The 21705-nt window shown below is 36.3% G+C and overlaps 1 protein-coding gene across 1 annotated transcript in view; it reads left to right on the plus strand.

The window, feature by feature from the left end:
• Positions 1-9029, plus strand: part of PDE3A (phosphodiesterase 3A) — a 293369-nt gene extending 284340 nt beyond the window's left edge. The window contains exon 16 of the mRNA XM_008513554.2: positions 675-9029. Within this exon, the coding sequence (XP_008511776.2) occupies positions 675-916 (242 nt within the window). The 3' untranslated portion in view covers positions 917-9029. The remainder of the gene's footprint in view (positions 1-674) is intronic.
• Positions 9030-21705: the final 12676 nt, after the last annotated feature.

Consider the following 21705-nt stretch of genomic DNA (forward strand, 5'->3'; position numbering starts at 1 on the left):
TCTTAGAAGAGGAATTCAGTGAAATCTGACTGGGTCTTAAAATGATAAATGGACATGAACTGTCAGTGACTGAGAACATTTCAGAAGGAGGGGCAGTGCCAGCTTGAAAGCAGAGGAGTTCAGTGTATATACAGACAAGAGAGCAGTTAAGTATCCACATTAAGTTAAGAAACCAGGCTGCAGAAGGAGGAAGACTGCAGAAGAATGTTTGGCCAGCTTGTGGGAGAACTTTGAGAGGAGTTTGAAATTCATTTTTTAATCCATATAAAGCAGAACGGTAACACCAAAACCATGTTTAAAGAAATCAGTCTTGTAGACTTTTGTGAGTTGAATTGGTTGACAAAATAAAGGAAGACGTAACTTCCTTTAAGGAATAATGATAATTCCTCGAAGATGTGAATGTAATAGGAGTAATACCAAGATACACGCATAACCTTGTATTAGATGCTACCAAGCATTAAACACTGTTCACAGTTACATTTCACTGGTATATTAATGGTTATTGCCGTCTTCCTCTTATTTCCCCACTCTCAAAGATGACATTATTACAATATACAAATCAAATGATAGATAGAGGTATCCATTGGGTGCTTAACTCTTGTTAATAATATGAAAAGAAATAACTGTCATGTACTCAGCACACAAATAAGTAGTCTTATTTGGTGTTTTCTCAGGAAAGAAAACTTTCAAAAGGAGGAAAATCTACTGCCAAATAACTCAGCACCTCCTGCAGAACCACAAGATGTGGAAGAAAGTCATTGAAGAGGAACAGCGGTTGGCGGGCATAGAAAATCAGTCTCTGGACCAGTGCCCCCAGCAGCATCCCTCAGAACAGATCCAGGCCATCAGGGAAGAAGAGGAAGAGAAAGGGAAGTCGAGAGAAGAGGAGATCCCCACCCCAAAGCCAAACCAGTGACAATGGATAGAATGAGCTGTGTTTCCGAACCGAGTGACTTGTCACAGACTCTTTTCAAGCCAGCACAACACTTAGACACGACACTGTAGAAATATAAGAAGATGGGCAAATGGTTATCGCATTGGGGGATTTTTCGCATTTTAAGTGTTTATTTTTACAGTGAGGTACCTTGTTAAAAACTCTTGCTCAGAGAAGCTTTCACATTTGCAACACCAGCTTCTAAGGATTTTTTTAAGGAAGAAATATATATGTGTGTATGTATATAAGCTCTCACGTAGATACATGTAAAACATATTCACACACACATACACACATACACACTGAAAGCCAGGAATACTGGCTCCACAATTTAGTAACGTTCATAGTAAGATATATAGTGGTCACTGTGATATAATAAATCATAAAGGTAAAAATAAAGGAAAACAATTCGCAAGGGAAATGGTGCGGCTTAGCAGGAGAGCAGTGCAGCAAATGCAGGTTACAGCTAAGAAGCTTTTGCTCTTAGTACTGAGGGATGAAAGTTCCAGAGCATTATTTGAATTCTTACACATCCTGCCAACATCGTATGTGTGTGTTTGTGTGTGTGTGGGGGCGGGGGGGGGATTGAAAGGGTGCCTGTGTGTATGTGTGTCTGTGAAGAGATTTGTGTGGTTTCAGCGGTTCATGGAATTGCTGCAGCACAGGACTCAGCACATGTGAACAAACAGAAGGGAGTTCAGTCTGGAGTATCTTTGAGAGGCGGCCATTGCAAATGCCTTCCTCCGTTTCGCTTCATAAAGTTCCCTCTGCAGAGGGAGGGTATTCCCTGGCTGGGCGAGAGGGCCACGTGACTGGTACTACTGCAATACACCACTTGGAGGCTCTCTGTCACCAGCCTTAAACCTGGAAGACTGAGGCATTTTCCAATCTACTCGCCTAATGAATGTATAGGAGCTGTTTGTCTATGAGTGTGTCTGTCCCTCACCTGAAATTTAAGGGGATGGCTTTCTTTATACAGAAACACCTAGGAAGGAGCTAGAGTCAGGTCTTTTCATCAGGTTAGAATTCTAAAAGGTTGCCAGAGAAGATCTGAGACATTGCTCTTAACAGTGATCTCCCATGTCTTAATTTACTGCAAAATGTACGGTAGAAAAATTAAAAAGAGAGAAAGGCTAAGAGAAACCCACTTTGGGATTTATAGCAAGAGGGGAAGGGGGAAATTTCCCCCTCGGGTTCGGTGTGTGTTGACAGACTGAAAGCCTGATTCTTGGCAACTGTTGAAGGATTGGCTTTTGGGTGGGGAAGGTCCCACTGACCAACCCTGTTATGAGACTCCACATGCTGTGTGATGGAGTAGCTTCTATCTGCAGTCAGGCCCATCATCGTGCTTCTTTTGGCAGGGAAGATTATAGATGGATTTTGGGGGGACTGGGCCTATTATTGAAAGTCTTTGTTTTTTTTTTTTTGGTTTGTTTATCTACACTTGTTTATGCTGTGAGCCATACCTATTTAAAAAGTTGATACTCACTTTCAATATTTTATTTCATATTATATGTCATGAATAGTTATCTTGATGTAAATATAAAGATTTTTTTTTGTTTCTGTAGATAGTAAACTCTTTTTTTTAAAAAAAAAGGGAAAAGGGAAACATTTTTATAAAGTTATATTTTAATCACCATTTTGATACATTGTATACATGTATACATTTGCTACAATGATACATTGATACAATGTATATGTTTTGATACATTGATTACATCCCCAAGTCCAGAAAAAGAGTGATGATGATTCATTTGCATGGAGGTCTATGGACAGCCACTCATCTACCTATTCTAATTTAAATGATAATCTGATACAGTTATTTTATGCCAATTAAATGAGGATGCTGCGAAGAATGTTTTTTCACTAGTAACTTTTGCTAACTTTTGGGTTGATACCTCCCAAGTGAAGTACTTTCTTAACCAATACTAAATGTTTGTCATTGGTGTCCATTTCTTCCCAACACTTTTTGGTTGTAACTCTTGCTTCAGGACCATATACGGATCTGCTCATCATGTAAACAATCTTAGCTTCTAAGTACACCTTGATTGTGATTTCTACTTTTTATTTCCTCTGAAGTCATAGAAAAGAGTGTTTACATTAAAAATGCCTTTGTTTCTCATAAATTGATATTATATTCTTCCCTTCCAAAGTGATGGCTTTATAATAATCCATAGCATTCTTTAAATAAGCCAAAGATAATGCAATCAAAAATAAACATGGTTTCAAGGCAGATTTCCCAATAAACAGGAAAATATGAAAAGGATCAAATGGACTCAGACTGTACCTAAATAATTAGAGCAATTTCAGTATTTTTCTGAGTTAACAACAGGTGTTCATTATTTAGGACTTACCGAGTTGTTTTCCTTTTTCTTAGTATTGCCTGTGTGTCTCAATGTTTGCAAAAATTACTGTGAGTCAAACACGTTTCCCCCATGAATTTAACTGTTCTCCTTCCCTTGCAAATAAGAGAAGGAAAAAAACGTGTTCATATTCACATACGTCTTGCATCTAATTACTTAACAAAACTAATCTTTTCCCTTTCTCCAAATGTCTTTCATCTCTAAAATAAATATAAGTTGAGAAAAAATCTACGTGTGGAGCAAGTAGAATGGTGAGAGGGCAGTTGAGAGTCCATAACCATTTATATAGGCAGCTTCATCAAGGCTGCCTGGCCCCGAGTAGGAGTCATCCTGGCTGCCAGACTGAAGAGCTTAGCAAACTGCCTGGTGTTTGTTTGTTTGTTTTGTTTTAAGATCCATGAAATAATAGGAATACTGGTGGTCAAAACAATTAGAACCTCTTCATTTCATAATTGTGTTCATCAGTCCAGGCAGGTTAATAATTTTTATTTCAAAAATAAATTGCCAATATATGAAAGCTGGAAGTCAATTGAAGCAGAGGAGATTCATCCAGTGTGTGACTGTCATACACACAGAATACATCCCAAAGGATGCCTAGGGACATAAGAAGTTATTTTCTGTTAGTGATGTTCTCCCCTTCCTTGGTGACAGCAATATTACTGTGTTCACTTCCAACTCCGGAGCTTACTTCCTGTGGTGCCAGTGTATTTGTTGCAATTTACTACATTTTTATATGAGCCTAATTATAGGTGCCATTAGATAAACTCAGGTCTTTCAAATGAAGGAATTTCTAGCCCATTTAGGGTAAGGATAACTGTATAGACAGCCATAAAACCAATGGTAGGAAAAGTTGGAACTGATGACCTTGATGCTAGTGGTTACTCTCTGTTAAGGCGAAGACCAGGTATACTATGAGTGTCATCGTTGTCATTTCCAAATGCTAATAGAGTGTCTTTCCAGTTATCTATCTAAGGCAACCTTTAGAATATAATTTCCTTGGTGAAAACACCACTTTAGTTTTATTTTGTTTAACTATAAAATTATTTTTTTGTCATTTATATAAGACCTGGTTTTGCTCTCAGTAGAAGATGAAAACAGTAGCTCTGTACAGGGATATATCTATATTGGTCTTTATATGACAAGTGAAGGAATTTCCTCATGTTATGTTTAAGAAAATATCCACTTTCTAAAAACACGATACCCATTTCTTTCTGTTCCATTTTGATGGAATTCCAGAACAAATCCTAACCATTGCAATCCCAGTAAAACTAAAGAAAGGGGATTGTATGTCATGCAGATTGTTCGTATTACATGTATGTATGATGATTTCCTCGTGTCCCCTGTCTCTCTTGATTTGCAATTTCTTGATGCCCCCTGTCACTTTCCCAGAGAACTTTCTTTCAAGGTAAAAGCTGTGCAAAAGGCATGAGACTCAGGCCTATTCTTTGTTTAAATGATGGAAAAATATAAATTATTTTCTAAGTAATAAAGATATAAAAATTGTCATTGTAAATAAAGCCTAAAGTTTGAAATGACTGCTTTATAAAAGTGAGCTATTTGTGTGATAACTCCTGACTAATGAGAAGTGAGTAATCAAAACATCATTTCTATTCTACTTTAGGAGGTATTTTCGGTGCTTCCATGTCAGTATGGGGAATCTTCACTGTCCTCATCACTTACAATGTTTCTAAAATAATAATGAAAACCACAGTAAAGGTCTTAGCATCCTTTGCTTCCATCCAACTCTGATTCCCATTTAATACCTTTCCTGGTTTATATGCCATTTTGGAAATAAACTGCCTTTTCAAACTGGCAGAAGTCTCCAGTAAAACCATTGTGTAAACTTTCATAATCTAGAGTAAATCAAGATTCTCCTTATTCTAGAGATTATCAGCTGATGTGTGGGAAAAATATCGATAAAATTTCAAATGCTAATAGTTCAACTGCAGATAATTGAGAGCTAAAATCTCTATATACTTTGAAATCCAACTGAGTTTCTTCCATTCATCTCCTCTGCTAACAAGCAGCACCACACGTTATGACCATTGTTCTAGGTCGTTAATTTCTCTCGTGATTTATCCATGAAGTAAAAGTAGGAACTTGCTGAGATTGTCGGTCTACTTTTTTAATCTTTTCAACAAACTGCAAGCTTACGATTAGAAGATCGATTAGCCAGTTTAGGTGAAGAGCATTCCAAAATTCAGTTATTTTTAGAATTTCTAATCAGAGGGAAATAGACGAGTTATAGATTTTATATCCATATCAGTTTGTTCCTCTAGAAAATATTCAGATTCTTGTTGGAAACTTGATTGGGGCTGAATTAAACTACAAGCACTGAGTTAATGAAACTGCAAACAATGCATTAGATAAAGAACTTAAATTGAGGTTTGCATAAGTCTTTGCATGTTTCACACTAATGAACCATGTTCAAGAAGAAGAACATATTTTTCAGTCTATGTTATGCACCATGGATGTTAGGCAGTTTGTGCTATGGCTTAACACATTTCGTTTTTCACAGTGATGCTGTGGTTACCTTACCTGAACTAATCTTAATGTTCACATTATCAAATCATTCTAATAGCAGGTTAACAATAGTGACAAAAAAAAATTGGTCATTTTCTTACTAAATATATCTGAGGATACAAAACTGAAGATTAAGGCTTTATTTAGCTGGTGGAACTCAATGTTAATCTGCTGTTTCAAAACTAGTGATCCAGTATAAATTATTTTAGGTCAGGTAAGACTATAGACAATATGGAATGATGTATAGGTGGAAAGCAAAATTGGCTTTTGAATAAGCTTAAGGCTCTAAAAAGAATCCAAATTTCCCTTTAAAGGTAGCTAGTTTTTCTCCATATCATACTTTTAAGGTTGATTACCTTGACAGGCATTGGTAGCCAAAGATTTCTGCTTCCCTGAGGAGTTGTGGAGCACAGAAAAAAAGGCAAGCCTTATTGATAAGAAATACTGAACATGTCTATGTTCAGACAGATTTCCTCATTGTTTCACATCAAGGAGTGGTTCTTTAATCATGCAATTAATAATTCAAATAAAAAACGCTTCAAAGAGAGTAATATTACATCATCGTATGTAAGTACTACCAAGAATATTTAAATTTAATTTACTTTTTTGAACCAAAGCTGTTAAAAAATTTTTTATTATTCAATTAAAATGAAACCCACAAAAATGACATTCCATGGTATAGAGATCCTAAATATTTTGATATACTAAGAACTAGTATTATGTAACAGAAAACTGAAAAGAAGAATATGTCATTCTTTTTCTAATGTCCTTCATGCCTCAGAGAGGAAAATTTTTTATGAAGAATCCAATAAATACATTATACAGATAAAAATAGATTTAGCCTCTATTTAATTAGATTAAGTGTACAAATTGTAGTCTGAGTTCTTCTGAGTTATCCTAAGAAAAAGAAATGTAGTATTCAGCAATTGATAATGGTTTAGGTTGTCTTAAAATAAATGGTGTATTAATGTAGATTATATTTTACTAAATTCCAACACAATTAAAAGCTCAAATACTTATCTTCATTACTACTAACAGTAACTTCATTACTTCATTAAATTACTTACTTCATTAAATCTTATTAATCTTGACTTTCACAGATGAACCACTGACCAGTCAGTAAATCACACCCGCTACATTTGTCTGCCAAGAGCGATCAAATGGTAGGTTGGAATTTGAAATTCATAACCAGAAAGCTTTGGTGCTTTAACTAAGTTTTCAGTGTCAGTAGAAGTACCTATTTCGAATGAAACAGAAACTACAGCAGGAAATTCTTCTTTTCCTCTTTAAAAAGAAACAAAGTCAAACTCATAGGAGAAAAGTATGACTTCTCTTCAATTTTATTTCTCTAATTCAAAATTAGTAAAGGAAAAATCCGAAATCTCCTCTGCCGTAAGAAGGAGAAAGAATGCCTTTCACCTCAGGTTCTAACTTGCCACATCTAGTTTTATTGTGCAGCCCGTGGTACTAAAAAGCAGAAAAAAAGCAGAGCTGTAGATTGGGAATGAACATTACATAAATCTTGAAGGATCATCCCAGGACACCCTTCCATCTTTGTGACAAACCAAGTTAGTTATAAGTTTCTCTGGAGTAAAGAGACTTCCTGGATCCGTATTTACACACTGACTGACTTTATTAAAATAAGCACTTACACATTTTGGAATGTGAATTAGCCCTTAGAACTTGGAAACTGCTGCTTGAATACCTTTTGAAGGCAAAGATTTTTTTTTTTATTCTGGTAATTTTACTCCCTCTATAATAGCAGAATATTCAGATGGTTTAATGTGAAGTTAAAAGTAATTGTTTAAAGATGTTTTCTTTTGTATATAACTTGTCAGTTGGTAGAATTTCCCATCACCTTTCTTTCAAAAATTAATTGATTATTTTTATGACTTAAAAACACATATTATATCAGATATTTTGTTTTAGCTATTTGTAACCGTAACCCAGTACTATAGTGTTGCTATCTTTAAATAATAACCCTATCATATCTATATATTATCTGTTAGTGGGGTTTAAATGTCTTGACTTTTAGTATATATTTGTTTATTAGTTTAAAAAAATCAGTATTTTTTAATACTCTGTAAAATATTTGCATGGGATTTTCATCATATTATGTTTGCTTAACTAGTGAGGGTTTTTTTTCCATTTACGAGTGTCAGTTCGTTTCTCAATATATTCTCACAGAAGAAGGCATACCATTTTTGTTGTAACAAAGACAATTTCTTAGTTGACAAGCACTGGAAATAAATATCCCTGAACCCCCCCCCCCCCCGATATTTCTTCCTAGAGATTTTTATCATGCAAATCACAAAATACAAATTGGTGCTTTTATAAATATTCTGAAACTCTCAATGAAAAATAATGAAAACAAGATTCTCCCTGGCTTTCTGTAATAATATTAGGATATGCAACTGAAAGAACTTTAATTTGAATCCAGAGTGGTTTTGGGTTTGGTTGGTTTGGTTAATTTGATTCGGTTTTGGGGATTAAAATATGTTCTGATTCCTGATGGAGCAGTTGTTCTGATCAGTCATTACCTCTTCCTGACAAAAACTGTCATTAGAAAGTTCAAATAGCATGTCCCAAATATTTGTAGGACATTTGTAAACCAGAGAGAATTGAATTAACTTAATTTGGTATTCCTAAAAAGCAATATTTTCGAATAACTGCCAACCAAGGTCACAGTGTAGGGGATGTCATTTGCACATGACAATTTTTAACAGTGTAGTTCTCACCACTCTCAACAAACCTAAATATGTTTTTAATTAATAACTTTCCAAATTTATCAACTTTTAGAAACACAGGAATGAAGCGTTGGACTTAAGTGATCATTTTGCAATTGAAATAAATCTCGTCCTCTCACCTGTATCTTGCAAGTATTATATGTAGCAATACTTCGTATCATCCTATCACAAGTATTTGTTAAGTGACTTAGTTAATGGCTGATAAATGTTTTGTAAAAAGTAGAATCTGTACAGAAAAATATTAGATAAATTGTATTTATTTTTATTATTTTTTAGCTTAGACACTATAATGATGCTACTTTTTTGCCAGAATTACTGGAAGTGCCTCTTGGTTTTATATATATATATATTAATATTACAGTAAATATGTACTCAAAATTATTAGAATTGTGTCACAGATGACCAATGTGGATGTTATAATGTGAAGATAATGTATAATATAAACATAATACTGTGGTATCATGTTTGATGTAGTTATTTGTACAACTCCAGTACTCTAGTCTTCTGAAGTCATCCTTAGCTGTCATGTCCAAATACAGTGTCTTATGCCCAGCCTCCACTGCAGTGAGCCATCCATTGGCCTTGCTACAATTTCCAAGGATCCTGGGGCTCAGTTCCCATGGTCACATCTCTCTCCCTATCACTGATGAATTCTCAGCTGTATTACTCTTCATCTAACTTTCTGAGGCTAAGCTGTCTCCTTTATCTAACTGAGTAGTTGGCACCAAAACTGAGCTATCCCAGTTTGAGATTTCCAGCATTCAGCTTCAGAGTCCTATGAAATAGACAGTGCTACCATTTATTCTAAAAAGGCTACAGTTTATCCTAGAAAAACTGTCTATGGATGCCCAATATATAGGATATTTAGTTATACAGACTTAGAATTATTTATGTCCTGTGTATTTGAAAATCTTTAGAAAATTTTGAATGATTTCAGAGTGTTAATTAACTTAAATACAGTCCTCAGAAACAAATAAAAGCAAAATACAATTTTTACCCAAAGTTCCCAAGGAATTGATTCTTCAATCTATACACATTGCTTTCCCCATTACCTATGAGACAAAATCCCAATTCCTAAGCTTCATATATTCAAAGCTTCCTTCCACTTTGGCCTCAAACTATCCCCCTACCAAAGGAACCAGCCATTTATCATGTATATTTCTGTGTCTCAGGCAAATTATATATGAGTGGAGTATTTACCTACTCTGGATGCATATATTTTCTTTCTCACTTTGTACACACACACGCACAAATTCTTCCAACTACACACAGCACAACGGGCTAGACTGACTATGTCTTCTTCAGTTGTGATTTTTCTCCCTCTCGGGCCTTCCTCTTGTGGTGATACTCTGGTCCTCAGTGGAAGGCAGGCAATGGCTGGGTATCCAGTCTGCACCTTCATCTCCTTCCTGTGCTACGGTGCTGTCAAAACTGGTCTTAGGTGAAGAAAAGTTAATTTACATAATAGGATAAGAGACGTGATGATAGGTAAGGTCTAATGAGCCTGAAATCCAGGCCAGAGGAAAAGGACAGCCATAGCCACTGCCTGAAATAGAAAGCCTCAGTGATCAGATTAGTGTATCCTTGATCACCCTATTCCATACTTTGTCCAATGCTACAGATCACCCCTCCACCCGCTGAACCACATGAGGTGGAGCATGGGGTATGGATACCACACCCTGACCAATGAAAATAAAAATCAGATCAAATCAGTTGTTAAGTAATTAGAGAACCTTCTGTTTGTTAGGATAGATCTAGGCAACAGTCTTGCTTATTTTAATCCTGGAGCTACTTCATGTCCTGACCATTCTTTCTGACATCATTGCTAGCTTAAGGTAAGGAGCCTCAGATCCACCTCTGCTGAAATCTGTCAGATTTGAAGAATTGTCAATCTGCCTGTGCTGTCTGGGGTCCTCTGGGCTGCTGGGACAGAAAGAGCTGGATAGGAGTAGGGGGATGGTATTGCTTCATACTTTATAGTTAACACTCAGGATGGAATCACTCCTTGCTCTACTGTCAATTTGACTGGCATTCCCCTGCCAGATGCCAAAGGTGAATCCATTGAAGGCCTGGTCTCTGGTCTTCAGGGACTTTAAAGTAGATAAAGATGATATATCCATTTTCTATTTCTGCCTTAATAAATTACCACCAACTTGATGACTTAAAACAATGCGAACTTGATGGAGTAATGTCAGCATCATGGCAGAGTGAGTTGTTCACTTTGTCTCTCCCCTGTAAGTTACAACTAAATGGACATCCATTACCCAACAGAGGATTCCCTACACAACACAATAGGATGCCTGAGAGATCCACCCAGCTATATATCTGAAGGTTGGTGGACTACACCTGCAGGAAGCAGTGGAACTAAGGAAGCAGACCCCTCCCCCTCCCCAGCAGCAGCAATCTAGGTCACAGATCCTCACATAGCAGTGGTATGAATGTGAATGAAGGTAGGGACAACCTGGCCGGCATGTGAATGCTTTCAGAGTGGTAGCCCAGGCCATGGGTGCACCCACTTACCACAGGGCCTGCCTGCATGAATGCTCCCCACTGAGCAGTAGTAGCTCAGCCTGGGTAGGTACCCTGCCTACTGAGTGGAGCATCCTAGCTGGACCTGGCCATCAAACCGAGCAGCCAGCCTGTGCAAGCGCGATCCGCACACTGAGAAGCTACAGCCAACTCACGTAAACACAGAGCGGCCTGACAAGCACAACTACCAGCAAACAGGGTGGGAACAGAAGACACTGCCCCTGCCTGCAATCCCAGCAGTGGCAGGTGAATCTGTGGCCAGATAATACCACAAATGCACTGGCAGAGGATCAATTCATCAAACACCATGAAGAACTACAGTAACACTGCAGAACAGAAGGAAAATGACAACTCTCCAGAAACCAAACCTGAAGTCACAGAAGATTATAATCTAAATGACAGAGAATCCAAAATAGCTGTAATAAAGAAACTCAGTAAGTTACAAGAAAACACAGAAAGACAGTTCAATGACCCCAGAAATAAAATTAATGAATGGAAGGAACACTTTACCAAAAAGACTGAAGCCTTTAAGAAAAAAATCATACAGGGGCTGACCCAGTGGTGTAGCAGTTAAGTTCATGCTCTCTGCTTAGGTGGCTTGGGGTTCACCAGTTCAGATCCCAGGTGTAGACCTATGCACTGCTTATCAAGCCATGCTGTGGCAGGCAGCCCACATATAAAGCAGAGGAAGATGGGCGTGGATGTTAGCTCACAACCTATCTTCCTCAGCAAAAAGAAGAGGATTGGTAGCAGATGTTAGCTCAGGGCTAATATTCCTCAAAAAAAAAAAATATAGAAATTCTGGATATGAGGAACACAATGAGATAAAAAAAATAAGTAGAAAACATAAAAAATAGAACAGACCTTATGGAGGAGTGACCTGGAAGATAGAAATCTAGAAATGCTTCAGGTGGAGGATGAGAGAGAACTAAGATTTAAAAAGAATGAAGAAATTCTTCAAGAAATATCCTACTCTATTAGGAAAAGTAAAATAAGGATTATAGGTATCCCAGAGGGAGAAGCAAGGGAGAGAGGAGCAGAGAGCTTGTTCAAAGAAATAATAGCTGAGTACTTCCCAAACCTGGAGAAATAACTGGACATACAAGTATATGAAGTCAATAGAGCTCCTAATTACATCAATGCAAAAAAGACTTTCTCCAAGACATATAATATTAAAACTGTCAAAAGTCAATAAAAAAGAAAAAATATTAAGGACGGCAATGCAGAAGAAAGTAACCTGAAACCTATCAGGCTTTCAGCAGATTTATCAGCAGAAACCTTACAGGCTCAGTGAGAATGGAATGATATGTTCAAAATACTGAAAGACGAAAACAATCAGCCAAGAATACTCTATCCAGTGAAATGATCCTTCAGATATGATGGAGAAATAAAATCTTTCCCAGGTAAACAAAAGCTGAGGGAGTTCATTGCCACTAGACCTGCCTTACAAGAAATGATGAAAGGAGCCTTCCTACCTGAAACAAAAAGGCAAAGATTTACGAAGCTTTGAGCAAGAAAATTAATAGACAGACAAAATCAGAAAACTGAAGCTCTCTGTCAGAATAGGTTAGCAAACAATTATAAAAGATAAAGGGAAAGATGGCATAAAAAATAACCATAAAATTTCAATTTAGTTGCAAACTCACAACACAAAAAAGAATAATTTGTGGCAACAATAACTCAGAAGGAGAAAAGGAAAGGGATGGAACCAGCCTAGGCTAATGGAAATAAGAGGCTATTAGAAAATGGACTATCTCATCTTTGAGATCTTTTATACAAACCTCATGGTAATCACTAAACAAAAAATCAGAGCAGAGTCATAATTCATAAATAAAGAGAAAACTGAGAAAACCATCACAGAAAACCACCCAGCTGAAATGGCAGTCAGAAATACAACAACAACAGTAACAAAAAAAACCAGAAATACAGAACAACTGGAAAACAAGAGATAAAATTGCAGTATTAAGCCCTCATATATCAATAATCACTCTAAATGCAAACGGATTGAATTCACCAATCAAAACACACAGAGTGTCTTGATGGATTAAAAATCAAGACCCCACAATATCCTGCCTCCAGAAAACACATCTCAGCTCTAAAGACAAACACAGGCTCAGAGTGTAGGGTTGGAAGATGATACTCCAAGCTAATGGCAAACAGAAGAAAGCAGATGTTGCCATACTTACATCAGACAAAGTAGACTTCAAGATAAAAAAGATAATGAGAAACAAAGAGGGGCAACATATAATGATAAAAAGGATATTACACCAGGAGGACACAACACTTATGACGATATATGCACCTAAGGCACGAGCACCAAAGTATATAAAGCAACTATTAATAGACCTAAAGGTAGAAATTAACTGTAGCACAATAAAAGTAGGGGACCTCAAAACCCCATTTACATCAATGGATAAGTCATCCAGACAGAAAGTCAACAAGGAAACAGTGGACTTAATAGAGATACATAGACCATTCCATCCAAAAACAGCAGAATTCACATTCTTCTCAAGTCACATGGAACATTCTCAAAAGTAGACCATATGTTTGGAAACAGGGCAATCCTCAATAAATATAAGAAGATTAAAATCATGTCAATCATCTTTTCCAAACACAATGATATAAAACTAGAAATCAAGTACAAGAAAAAGGCTAAGAAAGTCCCAAATATGTGGAGACTAGCAGCATGCTACTGAACACCCATTGGATCAATGGAGAAATAAAAAAATAACTACAGACAAATGAAAATGAAGACACAACAGACTAACTCTTATGGGATGCAGTAAAAGTGGTACAAAGAGGGAAATTTATAGCAATACAGGCCTACCACAACAAACAAGAAAAATCTCAAATAACTAACCTTAAACTACACCTAACAAAATTACAAAAAGAACAAACAAAGCCCAAAGTCAGCAGAAGGAAGGAAGTAATAAAAATTAGAGCAGAAATGAAAGAAATAGAGACATAAAACAATAGAAAGGATCAAGGAAACTAAGAGCTGGTTCTTTGAGAAGATGAACGAAATTGACAAACCTAGCCAGACTCATTAAGAAAACAAGAGAGAAGCCTCAAATAAACAAAGTTAGAAGTGGAAGAGGAGAAATTACAAAGGATACCACAGAAATACAAAGGATTATAAGAGAACACTATGAAAAACTATATGCCAACAAGTTGGATAACTTACGAGAAACAGATAAATTCTTAGAATCATACAACCTCCCAAAATGGAATCAAGAAGAAATAGAGAATTTGCATAGACCAATTGCAAGTAAACAGATTGAAACAGTAATCAAAAACCTCCTAAAAAACAAAAGTCTAGGACCAGCTGGCTTCTCTGGAGAATTCTACCAAACAATCAAAGAAGATTTAATACCTATCCTTCTCAAACTATTCTGAAAAATTGAAGAAGATGGGACACTTCCTAACTCATTCTGTGAGGCCAACATTACCCTGATACGAAAACAAGACAAGGACAACATGAAGCAGATGCAAAAATCCTCAAGAAAAGCTTAGAAAATCAAATACAGTAATGCATTAAAAGGATCATACACCATGATCAAGTGGGATTTATTCCAGGGATGCAGAGATGGTTCAACATCCACACATCAATCAATGTGATACACCACATTAACAAAATAAGGAATAAAAATCACATGATCATTTCCATAGATGCAGAAAAAGCATTTGACATGATCCAACATCCGTTTATGATAAAAGCTCTCAATAAAATGGATATAGAAGGAAAATACCTCAATATAATCAAGGCCATGTGTGACAAACTGACAACCAGCATCAAATGTAATGGTGAAAAATGGAAAGTCATCCCTCTGAGAACAAGGACAAGATAAGGGTGCCCACTCTCATCACTTTTGTTGAACATAGTACCGGAAGTTTTGGCCAGAGCAATTAGGCAAGAAAAAGAAATAAAACATATCCAAATTGGAAAGAAAGAAGTAAAAATCTCATGTTTGTGGATGACGTGATTCTATATATAGAAAACCCTAAAGAATCCATCAGAAAACTATTAGAAATAATCAACAACTACAGCAAAGTTGTAGGGTACAAAATCAACATACAAAAATCAGTTGCATTTCCATACATTAATGATGAACTAGCAGAAAGAGAAATCAAGAATACAATTCCATTTACAATCACGACAAAAGGAATAAAATATCTAGGAATAAATTTAAGCAAAGCAGTGAAAGATGTATACACTGAAAACAATGAGACATTATTGAAAAAAATTGAAGAAGACATAAAGAAATGGAAAGATATTCCATACTCATGGATTGGAAGAATAAATATCGTTAAAATATCCAAACTACCTAAAGCAATCTACATATTCAATGCAATCCCAATCATAATCCCAACGACATTCTTCACAGAAATAGAACAAAGAATCATAAAATTTATATGAAACAACAAAAGACTCTGAATAGCCAAAGAAATTCTGGGTAAAAAAGAACAAAACTGTAAGTATCACAATTCCCTATTTCAAAATATACTACAAAACTATAGTAATCAAAAAGCATGGTACTGGCAGAAAAACAGACACACAGATCAATGGAACAGAATTGAGAGCCCAGAAATAAACCCACACATTTATGGACAGCTGATTTTCGACAAGGGAGCCAAGAACATACAATGGAAAAAAGAAAGTCTCTTCAATAAATGGTGTTGGGAAAACTAGACAGCCACTTGCAAAAGAATGAAAGTAGACCATTATCTTGCACCATACACAAAAATTAACTCAAAATGGATTAAAGACTTGAATGTAAAACCTGAAACCATAAAACTCCTAGAAGAAGATACAGGGAGTACACTCTTTGACGTCAGCCTTACCAGTATCTTTTCAAATACCATGTCTACTCAGGCAAAGGAAATAAAAGAAAAAATAAACAAATGGGACTGCATCAGACTAAAAAGCTTCTGTAAGACAAAGGAAATCATGAACAAAACAAAAAGACAACCCACTAACTCGAAGAATATATTTGCAAATCATATATCCGACAATGTGTTGATCACCAAAATATATAAAGAACTCATATTGAACAACAAAATAACAACCAACCTGATCAAAACATGGGCAGAGGATATGAACAGACATTCTTACAAAGAAGATATACAGATGACCAATAGGCAAATGAAAGGATGTTCAACATTACTAATTATCAGGGAAATTCGCATCAAAACTACAGTGAGATATCACCTTACACCTGTTGGAATGGGTATAATTAACAAGACAGAAAAATAACAACTGTTAGAGAAGATGTGGAGAAAAGGGAACCCTCACACTTCTGGTGGAAATGGAAATTGGTCCAGCCACTATGGAAAACATTATGGAGATTTCTCAAAAAATTAAAAATAGCAATACTATATGATCTAGCTATCCCACTACTGGGTATTTATTCAAAGAACATGAAATCAACAAATGAAAGAGATTTATGTATCCCTATGTTCATCACAGCATTATTCATGATAGCTAAGGTGTGGAAGCAAGTGCCCATCAACAGATGAATGCATAAAGAAGATGTGACATATGTATACAACAGAATACTACTCAGCCATAAAAACCAAAATCGTGCCATTTGCAACAACATGGATGGACCTTGAGGGTATTATGCTAGGTGAAATAAGCCACACAAAGAAAGACAAACACTATGATTTCACTTATATGTGGAAAATAAACAAACAAATGCATAAGGAGAACAGATTAGTGATTACCAGAAGGGAGGGGGATTGAGGGAAGGGTGTAAGGGGCAAAGGGGTACAAATGCAAGATGATGGATAAAACTAGAGTATTGGAGGTGAGCAGGATGCAGTCTATACAGAAACTGATGTATAATAATGTACACCTGAAATTACACAATGTTGTAAGCAATATGACCTCAATAAAATAATTTTTGAAAAAAGAATTTAAAAAATGCCAATTTATTAGCTCACAGCTCTGTCAGTCAGAAATACGGATGGGCTTGGTTGCATTGTCTGCTCAAGTCTGAAATCAAGTGTTTGCCAGCCTGGTTGCTTCTCTGAAGTCTCTGGAATCTGCTTCTCAACTCATTCAGCTTGCTAGCAGAATACAGTTCCTTGAGATTGTAGGGCTGAGGTCCTGTTTCCTTGCTGGTTGTCCTCTGGGAACCTCTCTTAGCTTCTTAAGGCCATCTCATTCCTCCTGGGATTGCTCCTATAACTGCCCCCCACCTCCACCCCGTCTCTAAACCAGCAATGGCACATGAGTCCTTCTCATACTTTGAGACTTCCTGACTTCCTCTTCTGCTGCACCATTTCTGTCTCTAGCTAGAGAAGTTTCTCTGCTTTCAAGGGCTCATGTGCTTATATTGGGCCCAAATAATCCAGGATCTTCTCCCTATTTTAAACTCTTTAATAGTAATTATATCTGAAAAGTCTCTTTTGCCATGTAGCAAGATATTTACAGTTTCCCGGGGACCAGGGAGTGGACATCTTTGGGGGCTATAATCCTGTCTTCTGCAAATCATGAAAAGGATGAGGAACACAGTGAAGATAATGAAGGCATATAGGGCACACAGTCGTTCCACATAATGGAAGCTCATGCCCATAGTGAAACTGGCAGTTCAATCGCAAAAGCCAGCAATAGCAATGGGGAAAGCAGGAAAAATCTAGTCTTGAGAATATTGGAACAGCCTATTGAAAATTGAGGTAGCGTGCCAGCTGTAAACCCTGTGAGATTGGCATATGGTCAGATATAATGCAGCATATACTCTGAACCATCTACCAATATATGTTGCTGTTTGTCCTACAGCCAAAATACACATATATTGGAATGAAGAGGTGGAAGTAGGAGTTGTTTCCCTCACTATTATGCCTAAGAACTAACTTATTTTGCTTCCTATCTCTGAAACTTTTGGTTCTGCTTGTTCAGAGGAAGTAGTTTGCAAAAGAGAGATACTTTCACCAGAGGACGTGATGGTTCCATTGCCGTGGAATTGAGGCTACCACCTGAACATTTTCTTCTCTCGTGATGCTGAAGCATTGGAAGAGGAGGTGACTGATCCCAATTTATTAAGCTGAAACATGATTTCTGCTACAAAATAGAGGCAAGAAATATTGTATTTAGAATCCGGAGGATTCTCTATGGACCTTTTAGTACTTCTTAATAAAGGAAGTATTAGTACTTTAATCCATTAGTATTAATTAAATTTGTATTAGTACAACCTAATAAAGGCAGGACCACTAAGGACTCTGACCCTTCAGGAATGAAGTTTTGGGTCATCCCATCAGTGAGTAACCTCAACCAGCTGAAATGCCTACTGAAAGCAAAGAAAACATTGAATGGATAGTAGAAAATAAATGTTAAATATATCAATTTTTGCCTCGAGGTCAATTATAGAAACGAATTCAAAATTCATCCACTAACAGTTTTTTAATCTATTATTTATTTAAAATCCAATTATGGAAATTTTCAAAACTATTCAAATTAGAGAAGTAGTATAGTGAAAACTCAGCACCCATCATCCAGCTCAAACAATTAATATATGGCCAATCCTGTTCCATCTATACCTCCAAATGTTTAGCACTTCTCCTCAAAGTTATTTTGAAAATATCCAGCACATCTTGTCCTTTTATTTGTAAATAATTCAGTATTTACTTCTAAAAAATGTGCCCTTAAACAATAACAACACCTTTATCATCTCTAAAAAAACTAACACAAATTCCTCAGTGAAACAAATATCCACACAATGTTCACATTTCTGAGATTATAAATCTTTCAAGAAGATTATAAAATTTTCTCGTTATAGATTGTTTCTTTTTGAATAGGGGTACAAACAAGGTCCATGCACTGTAACTCATCAATTCATTTCTTAAGTGTCTTTCAATTTACAATTCTCCCCATCTCCTTTTTTTTTTAATTAAAACTTTTTGTTTTTCAGAGCAGTTTTAGGTTCATAGCAAAATTGAAAGGAAGGTACAGAGATTTCCCGCATACTCCCTGCCCTTACGTGCACACAACCCCCCCCCACCCCCCATTTATCAACATCTCCCACCAGAGTGGTATATTTGTTACAACTGATGAACCTACATTGACACAGCATTATCATCCAGAAGGCATAGTTTACATGAGGTTTACTCTTGGTATTCTACCTTCTATGCCCTTGAACAAATATATGATGCCAGACAGTATTTTCATTCCCTTAAAAATCCTCTGTGTTCTACCTATTCATCCCTTCTCTATTCCCAATCCCTCACAACCACTGATCTTTTTTACTGTTTCCATAGTTTTGCCTTTTCTAGAATGTCATATAATTGGAATCATACAGTATGTAGTCTTCTCAGATTGGTTTCTTTCACTTAGTAATATGCATTTAAAGTTCCTCCATGTCTTTTCATGGCTTGATAGCTCATTTCTTTTTAGCACTGAATAATATTCCTTTGTCTAGATGAACCACATTTTTTTTATCCATTTACCTACTGAAGGACATCATGATTGCTTCCAAGTTTTGGCAATTATGAATAAAGCTGCTATAAATATCTATGTGCAAGTTTTGGAGTAGACATCAGTTTTCAACTCCTTTGGGAAAATAACAAGAATTGTGATTGCTAGATCACATGGCAAGAATATGTTTAGTTTTGTAAGTAATCACCAAACTCTCTCCCAAAGTGATTATACCACTTTGCATTTCCACCAGCAATGAATGAGAGTCCTCTTGCTCTGCATCCTCATCAGCATTTGGTGTTGTCAGTGTTCCAGATTTTTGCTAGTCTAATAGATATGCAATAGTATCTAATTGCCATTTTAATTTGCATTTTCCTGATGACAAGTAACTGGGAGCATCTTTTCATATGCTTATTCTCCATCTGTGTATCTTCTTTGGTGAGATGTCTATTAACGTCTTTGCCTCTCTTTTAACTGGGCCCATCTCCTTTTCCTCTTGCCCTTTTTTGCTGGGAAAAAAAAACCCTGATTTGTTTGTCCTAATGAGATTCTCCATTTTGGATTTTGCTGATTGCATCTTTAGAGTGTCGTTTAACATGATCTTCTCTTCCCTGTATTTTTAATGAACATTATGCTATTCAGATCTAAACTGAGGCTTGGTAAGATTTGTTTTGTTTGGAAATAGGGAGGAGGGCTGATTCAAAGGTGGTATTTCAAGTTTCTAACTTCCATCTACGTGTTCAAAATGGCTGCTTCTTTTTTATGATATATTGGTCATTGACAACTGTTAACTAGATTCATTAATTCATTAAGGATTTGAAAATTATGATATTCTAATTCTCCCATCCCTTTTTTGTTTACTATTTGGAATACTTCCATAGAAAGAAATTTGTCTTTACACTTTAATAATTTGAATGAACATAATGAATAGGAAAGGCAGGATAAATGAACATTTTTTCCCCTAAGTACCGGTTTTAAATGTATTGAAGTGGTTCCTTAGAATCATCCAAAGGTGACCATGTAATTTTTTTGTAGTGTTATTATGGATTCATAAATTTAAACATTTTATATGTTTCAACAATTATAATTATTATTCTTATTGATGTTCAAATTTTCCTATATTTGACTAGCTGGAGCTCGTTCAAGTTAGCCATTGAGTCCTTGTGGCACAACCTAGTATTCAAGGCCTCCTTGATTTTTGGTACGACAAGATACTCCAGGCCCATCTTATATCCCCAGTCCTGGTAACAGTCACATATCAAGAAATCATGGTTCCTTTTTTATGGCATTTATAGACCCAGTTCCATGCTAGTTGCACTTACGGCTTACTTGGTTGTCATTGTTTCCAGATCTTTTCATCACAGAGAATTAGGATATATATAATTCAGGCTGAAAAACCCTAATTCAAATTTGACACGACAAAGTTTTTCTTAACCTCGTTTATCTTATATCATAGTGATACTTTAAGCCATGAGATTAGATGAGGTCACTAAGAGAGTTAGTGTAGGTAGAGCAAAAACCATATTCCAAGGACTGAACTGTGGGGTACTCTAGCAATGAAGACCAAGAGCAAATGACAAGTGAGGGAGGAGGAAAATTAAGGGAGTGTGGTTTTCTGAAGACCAAGTGAAGACAATAGATCAAAGAGAAGTGCAGAATCAATGGCACACAGTTCTGCTAATAGAGCAATTAAAATGAGTTCTGGAAATTTATCATTGGATTTATTAATGTGAAGGTCTTTGATGTTACTGATGAAAGTAGTTGTGGTGGAGTGGTGGAGGCAAGAAACTAATTAGAATTTGTGGAAAACGATTGGAGAAGAGGAATTTTAGAGAAGGAGTATAGACAAAAGCTTGGACTTAGAAACATGGACCGTAGATCCACAGGAACAGAACAGAAGACAGATAATAGGAATATACATGTAAGTGGAGGGTAAATGTGGCGATGGCACATTGCAATATTTCCTTCCTGATTTTTTCTATTCCATTAGTGAATTCCTTCTGCAAGGTCATCAGCTGATAATGAGAGTTGGGAAAGAAATGTTGAAGGTTTGAGAAGAGAAGTCATTCCGGAGTGAGGAAAAGTGATTGGGTTATTAAAAGGTATTATGTTTAAAAATGCTTGTAAGGCACAGTGAGGTTGCTGGTCATAAATTTAAAATAAGCCCTGAGGGCATATTAGTGAGTTGGTCTTCAA

The sequence above is a fragment of the Equus przewalskii genome, chromosome 5 (assembly GCF_037783145.1).
Source record: "Equus przewalskii isolate Varuska chromosome 5, EquPr2, whole genome shotgun sequence".
Classification (NCBI taxonomy): domain Eukaryota; kingdom Metazoa; phylum Chordata; class Mammalia; order Perissodactyla; family Equidae; genus Equus; species Equus przewalskii.